We start from the raw sequence: 17,866 nt of genomic DNA on the forward strand, positions 1-17,866 counted from the left end.
ACTGCTCTCCAGTTTCTCTTTTCAGCCCAGACGGCTCTCCTGAACTTAACTTGTAGATCTGACTGCCTACCGCCTTTCCCACTTGCAAGTCTAATAGGTACCCACACTTAACAGTTACCTGAGCTCAACTTGCACTCTTAAAAAATCTTTTTTAATTATAATTGTGGTAAAATACATAACATATAATTTACCATCTTATCTATTTTTAAGAGTACGTTCTCTGGCATTAAGGACTTTCACATCATTGTGAATGTATCACCATCATCGATCCCCAGAACTTTTACATCTTCCCAAACTGAACCCCTGAACCCACTAAACATTACCTCCTGCGGCCCACCCCAGTCCCCAGCAACCGCCATTCTACTTTCTGTCCCTGTGATTTTAATTACTTTGTGTGGGCTTCCCTGGTGGCCCAGAGGGTAAAGAATCTGCCTGCAATGCGGGAGACCCAGGTTTGATCCCTGGGTCAGGAAGATACCCTGGAGAAGGAAATGGCAACCCACTCCATTATCCTTGCCTGAGAAATCCCATGGACAGAGGAGCCTGGTGGGCCACGTTGTGCTGGAGCATGTGTCAAAATTTCCTTCCTTGTTAAAAAAACATTTATTTCCCTTTTTTTTCCACTTTTTTTTTTTTCCCATTTTTTGGCTGAGCCACACAGCATGTGTGATATTAGTTCCCTGACCAGGGATTGAACTCTTTGCATTGTAAGCACAATCTTGACCACTGGACCACCAGAGAAGTCCCTTCCTTATTAAGGTTGCCTAATATTCCATCCTATGTATAGATCAATTGTGTTTACCCATCATTTGTTATTGGGCGCTTGGGTCATTTCCACCTTTTGCCTATAGTGTTCACAATAGCTGGGTATGCAAATGGCTGTGGAAATGTCTATTTGAGTCCCTGCTTTCTGTTCTTTTGGGTGCATACCCAGAAGAGGAGTTACTGAATCATACGGTATTTTCTATTTTTAATTTTTTGAGGAACTGCCATACTGATTTCCACAGTGGCCGCCCCCTTTCACACCCTCACCAACACGGCACAAGTTCAGGTTTGCTCCGCAGTCTTCCCCATCCCAGTTCACAGCAACCCCATCCTCTCAGTAACTGCCCGAACCTCGGAGCAATCTCGCCTCCAGTCTCACCCCTGCCTCCAACCCACCTAGAAATCACAAGTCTACCTTCAAAAACAGAGACCAATCCGACTACTTCTCACCACCTCCACCCACACCATTCATCTCTCTGGGGTCCCCTGAAGCCAGAGTCTGAGACAAAGACTTGGGTGCCGGTGGTTTATTTGAGAGATGAGCCCAGGAGGGAGCAGGGACCACGAGGGCAGGAAGGAGGAAAAGCCTACAGGAGGGTTCATGCATTTTCAAGCTCACTGCTCCAGGCAACGGGGTCTCAGTTCCCCATCTCCAAAAGTCAGGGAGGCAAGTCATTAGCACCCACCCTCCACAGGTTGAGGGAGCCCTGGAGCCATTAGCCCCCATACTTCCTGGCTGGGTGAATCCCCCAAGGGCACGGGCCCGGTCAGGTCTGTGTGACTCAGAGCTCCCAGCGCAGCTGTGGCTGAAATCACCAGGGAACAGAAGGGCTGGCCACAGGGCACAGTGTCATCTCCTGCCTGCAATAACCCGGCCCATCTCCTGTCCCTCGCCTTGGCCCTGTTGCCACCGATCCTTTAGAACCTAAGCTGACACCACCCTCCTCTACTCTGTGGCTCCCGGGGCAGCCCAGCTATTTACAGTGGCCCTCAAGTCCCTCCCCTATCTGACCCTGTGACCTCTGCCCTCCATCCACTCCTCTCCTCCTCTTCCACTCCAGGCCAGTTGTCTGCCTGCTGTCTTGTCTGAAGCCTGCCAGGCCTCTACTCCCCCTGATGGCCACCGTCACACCCAGGGACGCTCTTCCTGCAGCCAGCCCAGGCCTCACTCCTGCATCCACTTCAAGGAGGCACCCTCTCCAGGAGGTCTTCCCTGACCCTCTTGTTTAAGACAGCAGCCCACCCCCCAGTCCCACCCCCTGGCCCATCGATCCCCATTCTCTTGGGCCTGGTCCACGTTCCCCCGCAGTGTCTCAACTTTCAACACACTATATATGTACTGTATTCTTTTCCTATGCTGAAGGCTTCATGGAGTATATATTCTAATAGAGACCATAAACAGCATAGGAAAAGAATACAGCACAGTCTGGTTCAGCCATGGGTCTCAAGAGCCTTAAATAGTGCCTGGCACATAGTAGGTACTCAATACACACTTGTTGTATGAAATGGACTCTATACCTCCAGACACAGCCTTTTTGCAGCTTCTAACGTAGCGGTAAAAGGAGACCAAACCAGTCAATCCTAAAGGAAATCAGTCCTGAATACTCATTGGAAAGACTGTCGCTGAAGCTGAAGCTCCAGTACTTCGGCTACATGATGCCTAGAGCTGACTCATTAGAAGAGACCCTGATGTGAGAAAGATTGAAGGCAGGAGGAGAAGGGGACGACAGAGGATGAGATGCTTGGATGGCATCACCGACTTAATGGACATGAGTTTGAGCAAACTCTGGGAGATGGTGAAGGACAGGGAAGCCTGGTGTGCAGCAGTCCATGGGGTCGCAGAGTCGGACACGATTGAGCGACTGAACAAAAACAACAACAATGAATGTAGCAGGTGCTTCAGGATATGCCCAACGGGTGGGAGTCCTTTTTAGAGGCTAAGTCTGAAAGATGCGTTTTGAATGGACACAGAGAGACAGGCATTGGGAAGCAGGTTGGAGTCACCAGGCCTCCAGCTGCTGCCCAAGGATCACCGCAGAACGGAGAGTGATGAGGGGCAGCTGTCCACCCTGCAGCCAAGGTGGTCCCAGCACACAGACACCAGCATCCCAGCCTCACATGGGCGGTACTCTCGGCCCTGATGCCCACCTGGGTGCTCCAGGAACCTGGGCAGCTTGGGCCTATTTGGGCCTTATGGCCCTGGATGTCTCAGCCTTTCGACCCCTCTATCCTCGACTATTCTACCACCTAACTTGGGGGTCTAGGGTTGTCCTGGGTTGCTGAGTGTCCTCTGCAGGTCACCCCTGCCTCTCATAGGGCGGCACATGCACAAGTGGGATCATAGAGCCTGGCGGACCTGGGTTCAAATTCCAGCTCATCATCCCCAGCTAGGTAAATCACCTGGACCTCTCAGAGCCTCAGTCTCTTCATCTGTAAAATGGGGATGAAAGTGAAGTGAAAGTCGCTTCACTTGTGTCTGACTCTTAATGACCTCATGGACTGTAGCCCGCCAGGCTCCTCTGTCCATGGGATTCTCCAGGTGAGAACACTGGAGTGAGTTGCCATGCTCTCCCCCAGGGGATCTTCCAGACCCAGGAATCAAACCCATGTCTCTTATGTCTCCTGCATTGGCAGGTAGGTTCTTTACCACTAGTGCCATGTGGGAAGCCCAAAATGGGATAATACAGCTTATATCAAAGAGGTGTTCTGAGTGTTAAGGAAAACGCCCGGTGCCGAGTGCATAGCACTCTGCCTGGTGCCGGACGGAAGTTCTGCAAACGCTGATTCCCTCCACTTCCATCCACAAAGGCTTGTCTGCGTAGGGGGGACCCCGTCCTCTCACTTCACCTGCTCGGTAGCCTCATCTACAAGCTTCTTGTGCACACTCAAGTCTCTCTGCTGGACGACCATGGAGGCCCCCTTCCCCGAGGCCTGCAGGAAGGCGGCCAGGGCCACGGCTCCTGGCAAGTGGTCTGGAGGCTGGTAGTTGAAATACATGGGGAAGCCGGTGGTGAGGAGCACAGAGCGGGTGTGGGACCGTGCCAGGGAGGCCTGCAGCAGCTCACCTAGACAACTCACCCATCTCCCCGTTGCCTGAAATTACACAAAAAATACAGTATGTCCCCTACATTTGAATGTTATAGTTGCAAACTTTCAAAGACACAAACCCATATTCCATCTATGTTAGGTGTGAGTGGCATTGCAGCTTGCCCTCTGTCTCCTATTGTTGATGATCCTTCAGCTCTACCATCTCCCATCTCCTCTCCCTCCTCAGTCAGTACCTCTTCTTGCCTGTTCACTCAATGCCAGCCCCTGTATGCCAGCTGTTGTACAGGACTAGTGTACGATAAGATTAAAAATGTTTATTTTTTGTTTTTTTATGTATTACTTGTGTGAAAAGTATTATAAACCTATTATAGTACACTACTGAATAGCTGATCATGTTAACTGGGTACCTAGGCTAACGTTGTTGGACTTACAAATTGGACTTACGAACACACTCTTGGAACAGAACTTGTTTGTATGTAGGAGACTTACTGTAAAATTACAAAATCATGCAACTGTGTTTCAAGTAGAATTTTATGTGAACACTCATTCGGGTTTTTTCTTTGTTTGGGAAATGGATTTGGGGGTGTGGCAGACCCCTCCTGGTCCAGTCGAGAATGATCACTGGTAAGGGGCTCACCAGCCTCTCTTTTAGTTAAGTGTGGCCTCGAGACTGGGATTCCCAGGTGGCGCTGGTGGTAAAGAGCCTGCCTGCCTAATGCAGGAGACCTAAGAGAGGTGGTTTTGCTCCCTGGGTTGGGAAGATGCCCTGGAGGAGGACATGGCAACCCACTCCATTATTCTTGCCTAGAGAATACCCATGGACAGAGGAGCCTGGCAGGCTACAGTCCATAAGGTCGAAAAATGTCAGACACCACTGAAGCGACTTAGCATGTATGCATGGCCTCAAGACCAGGTTCTCTCCTGGAGACACTCAGAGAGCTGCGGGAAGGGGGCATGGGTAGAGTCATGTGGCCTCCTCCCTGCCTGGCCATGCACACAGTTCCAGGCGCTCCTCCAAGCTCCCACCACTTCCAGGGGCTGGGATGTTGACAACTAGCACCCCCTGGGGGTTTCAGGACGAGATGCAGAGCTGCTGGGTCCCCGAGTGACGGGGAATCAGATCCCCTTCCTGCTGAGCTAGAACATTCACCCTGCAGAACTCACCCTGGACTCTTGTGTGAGAGGCACACATTTCTGCTGTGTTTGCACAAAGATTCTTGGGAATCATTTGTTAGAGCAGTGTAGCAAACTGTGACCCATACAGGCTTCCCAGGTGGCCCAGTGGAAAAGAATCCGCCTGCAATGGACGAGATGCAGGTTCACTCCTTGGGTCAGGAAGATCCTCTGGGGAAGGAAACGGCAACCCACTCCAGTATTCTTGCCTGGGAAAGTCTATGGACAGAGGGGCCTGGTGGGCTACAGTCCATGGGGTCGCAAAAGAGTTGGACACGACTGAACGACTAACCAACAACAACAATCTGTACAGGGAACACAGGAGGAGGAAGGAAACTAGGGGTGTCTCAGCTGGGGAGTCCCCTGAAGCAGACCCTAAGACAAGGGCTTAAGGGCATGAATTTCGGTGGAGAGTGAGCCCAGGAAAGAAGTCAGAAGGTGGAAGAAGGTGAAAAGCCACTGAAGGATGTGTGAGTGAGTTAACTCTGAATGCAACGGGGGCTTGGTCCTGCTTGAGATCTTCTAAGAAACTGTGTGGTACCTAAGCCAGTCCTTGGGGATGGTCCTGCTGGAGGACAGGGAGACTGGGCTGTATGCACCACCTCTATCGCTGCTGGGTGAAGGCTGCCTGTCGGGGTGTGGATGCCCGGCTCTTTCAGCTGTGCCTGCCCTGCTGGAGGAGCAGAGAGACCTGAGGCCCAGGTGGGAAGCCCATGTGCTGGGAGCACCCACTGCAGCTGCAGTGAACGTGGGGGTTCGGGAGGGGGAGCAGCTGCATCTTGCAGATGTCACCATGGCTCCCAAGCCAGCCCCAGAAGGCAGCACAGCCCCAGAGGCTCCTAACACACCGCGGCACCTTTGTCTACGCTCGGGGCACCTTGGGGCATATCTGTGCCGTGGAAGGGGGCAATGTGATTTAGAACTCCCACCCACCCCAGCAGCGGCTGATAGAAAGGGGAGGGGCCTGAGGAACCCAGTGGGCTTGCATTCAAGGTGCCTGGACCACGTGGAGGGGCACAGGGTGTGGATCCTGGCTATAGAGGAGCAGCTCCAAGTTCAGCATCTGGAAACTCACACATTCAAGTCCAGGTGCTGATGCATCGCAGCTCTGTGACCCTGGCCTCGTCCCTGGGCAGCTGTGGGACGCTGGCCTCCTCCCTTGACCGCTCTGAATGTCGGTTTTCCTACATGGAGCTAGAGAGTGCTCCAGGTGAAGGAAGGCTGAGAGGCCAGGGCCCCTCACATACCGCCCGAGGGAGTGGAAACGGGAACATTTCCCTGGAGGGTGATTTGTACCTTAGCGTGTACATTCCACTGGAGCCAGCAATTCACTTCCAGGAATTTATCCTACTAAAGTGCTCATGGGTATTTATTCTACTAAAGTGCTCATGGGTATTTATTCTACTAAAGTGCTCATGGGTATTTATTCTACTAAAGTGCTCATGGGTATTTATTCTACTAAAGTGCTCATGGGTATTTATTTTACTAAAGTGCTCATGGGTCTGCAAATGTGGTCAGAAAGTTGTTCTCTGCAGCACTGTTTGTGGTGTCAAACAACCTGCTATTAATAAAATGGTAGAACATTCATGAAATGGAATTCTACGCAAACATTATGAAGGATGTTGTGGAGACTACTTAATGATACAGAAGGGTGTTTAAAATATATTTAAAAGGGATAGAAGCAAGTTCTAAAATAGGATCACAGTGATTCCACTATCGGAGAAGGAAATGGCAACTCACTCCAGTGTTCTTGGCTGGGAAATCCCATGGACAGAGGAGCTTAGTGGGCTACAGTCCACGGGGTCACAAAGAGTTGGACATGACCTAGTGACTAAACAATAACAACAATGATTCATATATATGATATATATATTCATATATATGTATATATATGAATATATGATATATATTCATATATATGTATATATATGAATATATATTCATATTGATATATATATTCATATATATATCATATATATGATATATATATATATATCATATATATATACAGACACATACATATAGTGAGTGCTTCCCTGGTGGCTCAGATGGGAAAGAATTTGCCTGCAATACAGGAGACCTGGGTTCAATTCCTGGGTCAGGAAGATCCCCTGGAGAAGGAAATGGCTATCCACTCCAGTATTCTTGCCTGGGAAATCCCCTGGACAGAGAAGCCTGGCAGGCTGCATTCCATATTCCATGGGGTCCAAAGAGTCAGACATGACTGAGTGACTAACATGCAACACATATACATACTCAGTCTTATAGAATCAAGGCTGAAGAAAAAGATTTTAAGGACAAACATAAAATAATGGTAATTTAATGGTTACCATTAACAAATAATAATGTTAATAATGATTAATTGTGATGGGATCACGGTTATCTTTGTTTCTTTCATGGTTCTGATATTTCTACAATAAACATGGATTAAAATTTCTCTCCACTGTTGATAAGTGGGGAGATGAATATAACATTTTAAGGGGAAAAAATGGGAACATAACCCATTTCATAGGAGGTGGTGAGTGCCAATAGAGAGAATAGGGAACTTGAAACTTGTCAGCTTGAAAGCCGTCCCTCCACCTATGATGATGTTATTATTAATACAAACATCACGATGATCAACCCGGCACTTCATCTTCCCCAGACACCTCAAATGCCAGCCAATGTCCTCTCAAAAATGACTGAGTGGCTCCATTATTATGCCGAGCAACTAGTGTTCAGTACACGGCCATCAATCTTACGTCTGCTTATTTAATACAGTGGGAATCGGGAGGCTCTGTTGTTCTTGAGGATTAAAGATGTTCCGTAAAAGTCAGTATCGGCATATCCGGACAGTCATTAATCTGCCTCTCCCCCGAGCCTACCTCAAGCCTTGACACAGCGTCTGCACAAGCGCTGAGGGGGTTGCTGTGGACGCCCTCCTAGAGCATTTGTATTAAGCAGCCGGAGCACTGGGTCTGCAGTGAATATACTTCCCAGTTACTTTTTTTTTAATCTGAGCCAATGGCAGGATTCGGAATCCATCTGCCCTCATGACACTTGTATTAGCAGGAGGGCTGTCAGCTTGGATGAGAATGTTGGTGAGAGCAAGTGTTGCAGATTTTCTAAATGTTTTCACCCAGAAGGCCAACTATGTCAGATACTCTGTGTCTATGCAGACAGGAGCAGTGACCTCTCTATGTGTGAGTCCTCAAAGGTGTATTTTTGTTGAGCACGTATGCAAAATTTACTGTGCTTTTGCATGTAAAGGAAACTGTGTTCTCTGCAGAATGAATGAATGAACAACCTAACCAATGGACAAGCAAAAAATATGCCCTGTGACTTCACAGGAAGCTTTGTTACTGCAGACCCCTTGTAACTGGGGGGCAACCTTTGCTTCCAGGCCCAGAGAAGACAGCAGACATCTTATTGTTTTGGTCTTACTTTTTCAAATTTAAATTTTATTTATTTTTAATTGGAGGGTAATTGCTTTATAATATTGGGTTGGTTTCTGCCATATATCGACATGAATCAGCCAGAGGTATACGTATGTCCCCTTGCTCTTGAACCTCCCTCCCACCTCCCACCCCATCCCACCCCTCTAGGTTGTCATAGAGCACAGGACGTGAGCTGCCTGCGTCATATAGCAAACTTCCCCTCGCTGTCTAATTTTACATATGGTAACGAACATGTTTCAATGCCACTCTCTCAATCCGTCCTACCCTCTCTTTCCCCCACATGTCCACAAGTCTGTTCTCTAGAGAGCAGACATTTTTAAGGCTGACCTGCACCGTCGGATTCTGGGCGAGTGCTGGCCAACAGCAAAGGGCACCCAGGCTGACTGCTCCGCAAGCCAGCACAGGCATGGTCTCTCTAAGTGGCTGCCACCCTAACATCACCATGGTCGGCTCTGCCTGGGTCCTGGGAGCCTGGCCCGGATGATCAAATTCCCCAGCTGGCTTCACCGCTCTGCTCTCCACAGTGCCCTCGCCACCATCAAGCATGTATCTGCTCGGGAAACAGGTATCAGGTGGGCCAGCAGGGAGGTCCCCAGTGCCTTCTCCAAACATTCAAAGTGCAAAGAACTCGCAGTTCTGGAACCACAGCCCACAAGAAGCTGCAGAAGAGGAAATGAGGTGTGAGCCAAGAGGATTCTTTTCACTGCCCAGGCGAGACTATGACACAGCATTTAGACTTAGATTCCAATGTTGTTCTTCAGTCACTAAGTTGGATCCAACTCTTTGAGACCCCATGAACTGCAGCATGCCAGGCTTCCCTGTCCTTCACCATCCCCCAGAGTTTGCTCAAACGCATGCCCATTGACTTGGTGATGGTGTCGAAGCATCTCATCCTCTGCCGCCCGTTTTTCCTTTTGCTTTCAATCTTTCCCAGCATCAGGGTCTTTTCCAATGAATTGGCTCTTTGTATCAGGTGGCCAAAGTACTGGAGCTTCAGCTTCAGCATCAGTCCTTCCAATGAATATTCAGGACTGATTTCCTTTAGGATTGACTGGTTTGATCTCCTTGCTGTCCAAGAAAGGGACTCTCAAGAGTCTTCTCCAACACCACAATTCAAAAGCATCAATTCTTTGGTGCTCATTTTTATGGTTCAACTCTCACATCTGTACATGACTACTGCAAAAACCACAGCTTTGACTAGATGGACCTTTGTCGGCAAAGGGATGTCTTTGCTTTTTAATATGCAATATATGATACCTACTGATCATGGGCCTTGGAGTCAGTGGGTGTGGGTTCAAGTTCTGCCTCAACCATCTAGGTATGTGGACTTGGGTAAATTTCTTAGCCTTGTATGCCTTAATTTCCTCATCTGTTAAAGGAGGTTAATAATAGCTGCCTCATCAAGTCACTGGAGCAGTATAATAAGTTGAAACATGTAAATATTTTAAGCATATGCCTGACCTACAGTGAAACTGATTAGATGATACCTATGAAAAACCAAGAGAGTTCCAGAAAAACATCTGTTTCTGCTTTATTGACTATGCCAAAGCTAAGTCAAAACTGTGTGGATCATAATAAACTGTGGAAAATTCTGAAAGAGGAATACCAGACCACCTGACCTGACTCTTGAGAAACCTGTATACAGGTCAGGAAGCAACAGTTAGAACTGGACATGGAACAACAGACTGGTTCCAAATCGGAAAAGGAGTACCTCAAGGCTGTATATTGTCACCCTGCTTATTTAACTTCTATGCAGAGTACATTATGAGAAACGCTGGGCTGGAAGAAGCATAAACTGGAATCAAGATTGCCGGGAGAAATATCAATAACCTCAGATAGGCAGATGACACCACCCTTACGGCAGAAAGTGAAGAGGAACTCAAAAGCCTCTTGATGAAAGTGAAAGACGAGAGTGAAAAAGTTGGCTTAAAGCTCAACATTCATAAAACGAAGATCATGGCATCCGGTTCCATCACTTCATGGGAAATAGATGGGGAAACAGTGGAAACAGTGTCAGACTTTATTTTTCTGGGCTCCAAAATCACTGCAGATGGTGATTGCAGCCATGAAATTAAAAGACACTTACTCCTTGGAAGGAAAGTTATGACCAACCTAGATAGCATATTCAAAAGCAGAGACATTACTTTGCCAACAAAGGTCTGTCTAGTCAAGGCTATGGTTTTTCCAGTGGTTATGTATGGATGTGAGAGTTGGACTGTGAAGAAAGCTGAGCACCGAAGAATTGATGCTTTTGAACTGTGGTGTTGGAGAAGACTCTTGAGAGTCCCTTGGACTGCAAGGAGATCCAGCCAGTCCATTCTAAAGGAGATCAGTCTTGGGTGTTCTTTGGAAGGACTGATGCTAAAGCTGGAACTCCAGTACTTTGGCCACCTCATGCGAAGAGTTGACTCATTGGAAAAGACTCTGATGCTGGGAGGGATTGGGGGCAGGAGGAGAAGGGGATGACAGAGAATGAGATGGCTGGATGGCATCACCGCTCGATGGACGTGAGTTTGAGTGAACTCTGGGAGTTGGTGATGGACAGGGAGTACTGGTGTGCTGCAATTCATGGGGTCGCAAAGAGTCGGACACGACCGAGTGACTGAAATGAACTGAACTGATTATTCTTATTGCCTATTACAACCTCAAGGAGGAGAAATAATTTTCATTACCCCTGTTACACTGATGAGGAAGCAGGTGGGGAGTGGCTGTGAGGTCCACACCTTCTTTCTTTCCTGAGCCTTTGCCAGCAAAACAGATTGAATTTTTCTACGCACAATGGCGCCCTCTGTTGGCCATCTGGGATTAGTAATTCAACTCTTAAAGGAAGATGTTGCTGGGAGTTCAAAGCCCCTCAATCAGCTCTCAGCAAACCTCCTCCTAACTGGAACCAGCAGACCCCTGCTGGACTCCACCAATGCTATATCATGTCTAGAAAGTCAGAAGTTTTCAAAAGACTGTCCTCCGAGGCACCATAAACAATATACATGTTGGCTGCAAACTGTTATAAGACTGTCTCTGCAGGGTCCCGCCCCACCAGGATCCCCCAAGGAGAAGAAACTCAACCCTCCAGTCCTGTCTCAGCTGCTGGGCACACAAAATCTAGTCTACACCAACCCTGGACAAAGACACAAAAGAGAAAAATTAGGGACAATATTATATAACCGATGACACTGGGAAAACGGTGGCAGTTGATTATGTAGGAAACATTTCTCCCCTTTTCCTCCCTATTCAACCCCAGTTTAGTTCTGGATGGGAATGTGCCCGCCTCTCAAACTCTCATGTGTTTAGTGTTGAAAATTTGGGAGAAAAACATTAGAAGAAAACAAAAATCATCCACAATCACAATATCCGGATCCAAAATCATCCACAATCACAATCACCATCATTAGTATTTTGGTGCATTTACCTTTTCAGGATCCATACGTAATATTAGCATTAAAAAGTCATACTGTAGATAGAGTTTGCATGCTGCTTTTCCCCCTGAACATTACATAATTGATGAATTTCTCTAGGTCTCTGAGGTATGACTGCTTGGTTTCTGTTGTTTTTTTTAATTTAAATTTATTTACTTTTAATTGGAGGATAGTTGTTTTACAATATTATGCCGGTTTCTGCCGTACAACATGAATCAGCCATAGGAAAACATATGTCCCCTACCTCTTGAACCTCCCTCCCACCTCCCACCACATCCCACCCCTCTAGGTTGTCATAGAGCACTGGATTTGAGCTCCCTGTGTCCTACAGCAAATTTCCCCTGGCTGTCTAATTTTACAAATGGTAATATATGCGTTTCAATGCTACTCTCTCAATTTTGTCCCACTCTCCCCTTCCCTGTCTGTGTCTACAAGTCTGTTCTCTATGTCTGCAGGTGTGACTGGCTTGTCACCTGGGTCGATGGCAATTATCATCTCCAGTTCGCTGATTCTCTGAATGGCTGCAGCTGATGCCGTGCTGTAGTGCAAAGGATCCTGGGAAATGTGATGGCTCTCTGGAATTCCCTCAGGGGTGAGATGTCTGGTTGGAGTTGCTGTACCCTTCAGGTTGGTTGTAACTGTGCAACCTTGGCGCGCTGGTGAAAGCCAGTGGGGTTTCTAAGGCACACATGAGGAGTGACTGAGCCCAGCCCATTTCATCAAACCTGTCCGTTCCATCAAGTTGATGGGAAAAGATGGCACCCACGCCTGGACTCACCCATTAGGACTCCTTACACCATTACTGGCACCAGGGCAGAACAAGTTGGCTTATGGCTAAATCAAGTTCCATTTTAACAGGGGACCCCCAGTTTCAGGAAAGTGATGATACGTTAAATGTGCAGAAAGAAATGAGGTACCCACCGCCACAGCTGGGGCTGTAGTTTCTTTCAATAAAATCCCATGGATATCAGAAAGGACCTGCTGAACCCTTAATTATCCTTACCCTTACAATTGCTGAACCCTTCAAGCAATCTAACTTTACTTTGCAGCAGATGTTAGATTTGCTAACAAGTAGCTTTCTCTGACGGAGAAGGCAATGGCACCCCACTCCAGTACTCTTGCCTGGAGAATCCCATGGATGGAGGAGCCTGGTGGGCTGCATGTAGTCCATGGAGTCGCAAAGAGTCGGACACGACTGAGCGACTTCACTTTCACTTTTCACTTTCATGCACTGGAGAAGGCAATGGCACTCCACTCCAGTACTCTTGCCTGGAAAATCCCAGGGATGGGGGAGCCTGGTGGGCTGCCGTCTACGGTGTTGCAAAGAGTCGGACACAACTGAAGCGACTTAGCAGCAGCAGCAGCTTTCTCTCAGGGGCTTCCCCTCAGAGTGGTAAAGAATCCACCTGCAACGCAGGAGGCACAGAAAATGTGGGTTCGATCATTGGGTCGGGAAGATCCCCTGGAGAAGGGAATGGCAACCCACTCCAGTATTCTTGCCTGGAGAATTCCATGGACAGAGATGCCTGGTGGGCTACAGTCCATAGGGTCACAAAGAGTTGGACATGACTGAAATGCCTTAGCACACACACATGCAACTCTCTCTGAACACAGCTTCTATTTTTCTCATGTCTCATATATTTTGCTTTAGTTTATGCTAATTTTGTCCTTTTGAAAACTCTTCCCTACTAGATCCCAGGCAGTGCGATACACTGTAGTGTAGTTATTAAGAACATGGCTTTAGCGTGGCGAACACACCTGAGCTTGAGATGTGACTTTGTCCTCTCTAAACCTGCCTCCTTAACTATAAAATGATAATGCCTCATATGGTTGTTGTAAGAACTGAGCTGGAAAATGCACGTGAAAGTGTTTAACAAAGTGCCTGGCCCAGTGTAAGCCCTGGGTAAGTGATGGTTTGCATCACTGAACCAGGTGCTGTATCTTATTCATTCTCATGTCCTTGACCCTGGCCTGTTAGGTGCTTGCTGCTGCTGCTAAGTCGCTTCAGTCGTGTCCGACTCTGTGCGACCCCATAGACGGCAGCCCACCAGGCTCCCCCATACCTGGGATTCTCCAGGCAAGAACACTGGAGTGGGTTGCCATTTCCTTCTCCAATGCATGAAAGTGAAAATTGAAAGGGAAGTCACTCAGTCGTGTCTGACTCTTCGCGACCCCATGGATTGCAGCCTACCAGGCTCCTCCATCCATGGGATTTTCCAGGCAAGAGTACTGGAGTGGGGTGCCATCGCCTTCTCCATTAGGTGCTTAATCCACACTATACTTCATTTAGACCTTCTGCTTTCTTCAGTGTCATTATTATCCTTTAGTACTCCATCTCCACTCCTCTGTATGTTTCCAGGGAAGAGGGGCCATTGCCTTTTCATTTCACAAGTGCACAAAATAACTGCTCAGTGAATGCAGATATGAACTGAGCAAGTAACAGCATCTTGGATCTCACAGAAAACAGTAAAATTTCTCAGACCTAACAGAAAGCCAAAGTCAGGCAACTGCAGAAGGAAAACCTATTGACAATAGGTTCTAACAATTAAGTTAGAACATCAAGCGTTCTAAATTAATTTTTAGCCTTGATGTAAAGGATAAGAACTAAGGATTTTGATGAATCCAATCATTGGTTTTATGTGTTTTGGACAGAACCTAAAATTGGTCACTCTAAAGCCATCACACATTAGAACAATCAGTTCAGAGTATGACATTGGGTTTTGATCCATCAGTTGTGAGATGTGTAGCACTTAATCTATTGCTAATAAAAGTTTAAATACTGAAGTCTGAGAAGGAATTTTCTTGAAAGTCCCTTGGACAGCAAGGATATCAAACTAGCCAGTTCTAAAGGAAATCAACCCTGAATATTCATTGGAAGGACTGATGCTGAAACTCCAATACTTTGGCCACCTGATGTGAAGAACTGACTCATTGGAAAAGACCCTGATGCTGGGAAAGATTGAAGACAGAAGGAGAAGGGGAACAGCAGAGGACAAAATGGATGGCATCACCACCTCAGCAGACATGAGTATGAGCAAATTCCGGGAGATAGTGGAGGTAAGGGAAGCCTGGCATGCTGCAGTCCAAGGGGTCGCAAAGAGTCGCACACAACTTAGCGTCTGAACAACAACAGCAGGAAGATTCAAGGTGATCCCTGACCAATGGTGTCATTTGTTCTCATTTACAATCAAATATGCTACTGAAAGCCAGAACTGAAGGGTTACCATGTGCCGGGACAGTGGCTGCAGTGAGAGCCCTTCTGCAGGGCATTCCCCTGGCAGGGGGAAGGGGAGGGCTGAGACCTACGCGTGGGAAGATATTTACTGCCACTGGGTGGATGTGTACACACTCGGAAACGACCACAGGCTCCCTGAGGACTACATCCTGTCTCCTGCAGCATCTCACTCCTAAGATCTGGGTACACAGTACGTTCCCAGTATGTTTACATGATATAAACAAATGAATGGAATCCTGTGTTTCTTGGTGTTTAATCCTCCTCACCATTTTAGAGATAATCTTCCCCTCTCATGAGGTCATTCCGATAGCCAAGCTTCCATAAAAGCTTGAAAAATAAATTGAAAGTAGCACTAAATTCTATTGTTTGTAATATAAGCCAGGCTGACCTGGCTAGAATTTTCTTCTGTCTAGGACAATGGGCTGCAACAGTTATTTTTAATGTTTCTGTCACATCCCTACCTAACTGTGTGCTAGCTAGGGCACCCTCGTGTGTCACTTTATTGTAATATCACCCTCAGCCTTCGAAAAAATGGACTGACCAGTGTCTGACAAACACCATGTGAAATGCTTCGTTTAGTTGCTTGTCTTCACTTTGGCTTTCAAAGCTCCACCAACGTCCAAAAATGTCCCCAAAGGTCAAGCAACACTTTGGTCCTTCTGTTGGAATGGGCTGTTAGCCTTTGCTGATAGAAATATACCAGAAACTAATACGATATTGTATGGGGCTGGCCAAAAACTTTGCATTCGGTTCTGAAAGATGGTATGAAAAACCCAAACAAACTTTTTGGCCAACCCAATAAATCAACTATATTCCAGTTTAAAAAAAAGAAAAAGGAAAAAAAAAAAACCCATGTTTGAGCTGAAAGTCAAGCTCCTATGGTGGGGCCTAGCACTGGAGTGAAAAGAACAAAAACAGATCTTCATTGTGGGCTGCACTCCTGTGTTTTATGACTTTATTTCTTAAGTCATTGCTTAGCCATTTGCTTTATTTCTTAAGTGTCCGTGCTTAGCCACTCCGTCATGTCCAACCCTTTGCGACCCCATGGACTGCAGCCCACCAGGTCCCTCTGTCCATAGGATTCTCCAGGCAAGAATACTGGAGTGGGTCGCCATCCCCTTCTCCAGGGGATCTTCCCTACCCAGGGATTGAACTTGTCTCCTGCATTTCAGGCAGATTCTTTACCATCTGAGCCACCAGGGAAGCCCCTAAGTCATTGCACCATAAGCCTTATTCACTCAGGAACTGGAGACCCACCCAATTCTCTCCTAGATCAGAGTAACAGCCCCCTTAAGCCCAGACATAATGCAGCTGCCGACAGCTTTGAGAAGCTGGTCAGCTGAGAAGGCCAGAACACTGGAACACGCCCAGGCTGACACACCACAACCTCCCCGTAGTCAGGTTTGGAAAGATCTCTGATGCCCAACAGTTCTTCTGATGGAAAAAGAAAGTGAATCCCACGGGGTTTTGTACTGGCTGGTACAATCCAATTTGGACCCATTGAGTAGTTTATGGTTCTTTCTCCAAGAGGAACTCCAGTCACAGAATTACTGTAAATTGCATTGGAGAAGGATGGGGAGGAGGCCAGAAGTCTCTTTAACAGCCCAGGATGCGTGCTGACTTCTAATCCATTTTGAGAAGAATAGTTGCGACTGTAGCCCCCCAGGCTCCTCTGTTCATAGGATTCTCCAGGCAAGAATACTGGAGTGGATTGCCCTTCCCTTCTCCAGGGGATCTTCCCCACCCAGGGATCGAACCTGGGTGTCCCACAATGCAGGCAGATTCTTTACTGTCTGAGCCACCAGGGAAGCCCCAGTTTCAGAGCATGGAATCTGAAATGCCTAGTATGATTTCTGGGGCAGACTTGCGGGCAGTTTTTGCTCAGCATTGCTATCATACAGATCGCTAACAAAACCAGCAATCTTGAGTTTATCTTGCTAGAGACTGTCACATGACCCAGACAGAAACTCTGTGGCTTGACCACCAACAGTGTCCCTACCAATGGCCATCAGTACTCAAAAAGGACAGCAAAGATGGGTGTGCTGGGTACCATCCATCTACTAATGATAAAACAACTCAGCAGACCCTTTGCTGTGGGTGGTCCTGAGACCATCTTTCTGTGAGCGAGTTGGCAAGTGCCACCTGCATTTTTACAGAATGCGGGCTTTGTCTGATTTTGTTTGTTATGCGGCTGAGCGAGTTCAATTATGCTGAACTCTGACTCTCACCCAAGCCCAAATCCCAAGCTCTTATCAGGCCTCTGAGAGCCTCCAAGAGGCCTGGGAAGATTCCACACTTGGATCTGTTGTTCACTTGCTGTCAGATTGAGTTAATACACTGGGGATCAATGGCTTTCAGTTCAAGTTAACATTTGGAAGGAGCCGTCCCCTGCTCAAATACGCCACCAAACAATAGCCTAGATTAGTGGTTACTATGATTTAAAATCTCAAGACAAACAACTCAGCTGACATTCCCTACCACCTGCTTCCCCTACCCCAGCTTCATTTGACGTTCACAGGGACTAATGGATGAGACTGGCTCTACAACCAAGGGCATTGCCTTCAAACCTGAAGGGCATCTGTAAGTCCAGCCCTAGTACCACTGCCGGAATCTGGGTCTTGTCCAGGACCTTAACTCCTGGGACCTCTGGGAAAGATGAGGACAAATCAGGGGAATTCAGGAACACAGCAAGTTCCTGTCTTCTTGGGCTGAAGTCCAAGTGCAGCTGTCAGAACCATGAACGAGAGTGGACACTGACCTGGGTCACCACTGTGAATGGGTTTGTCCTTGCT

The 17,866-nt window shown here is 47.4% G+C and overlaps 1 protein-coding gene across 1 annotated transcript in view; it reads right to left on the minus strand.

Moving 5' to 3' along the window:
- DGLUCY (D-glutamate cyclase) overlaps nt 1-17,866 on the minus strand; it is a 60,752-nt gene that overhangs the window by 24,166 nt on the left and 18,720 nt on the right. Inside the window, 9 exon segments of the mRNA XM_045163758.1 lie at nt 2,248-2,257; nt 3,613-3,838; nt 10,106-10,108; nt 12,071-12,092; nt 12,313-12,487; nt 12,489-12,517; nt 12,764-12,774; nt 16,394-16,505; nt 17,833-17,866. Of these exon segments, the coding sequence (XP_045019693.1) occupies nt 2,248-2,257; nt 3,613-3,838; nt 10,106-10,108; nt 12,071-12,092; nt 12,313-12,487; nt 12,489-12,517; nt 12,764-12,774; nt 16,394-16,505; nt 17,833-17,866 (622 nt within the window).

Source organism: Bubalus bubalis, chromosome 20, assembly GCF_019923935.1.
Source record: "Bubalus bubalis isolate 160015118507 breed Murrah chromosome 20, NDDB_SH_1, whole genome shotgun sequence".
Lineage (NCBI taxonomy): Eukaryota > Metazoa > Chordata > Mammalia > Artiodactyla > Bovidae > Bubalus > Bubalus bubalis.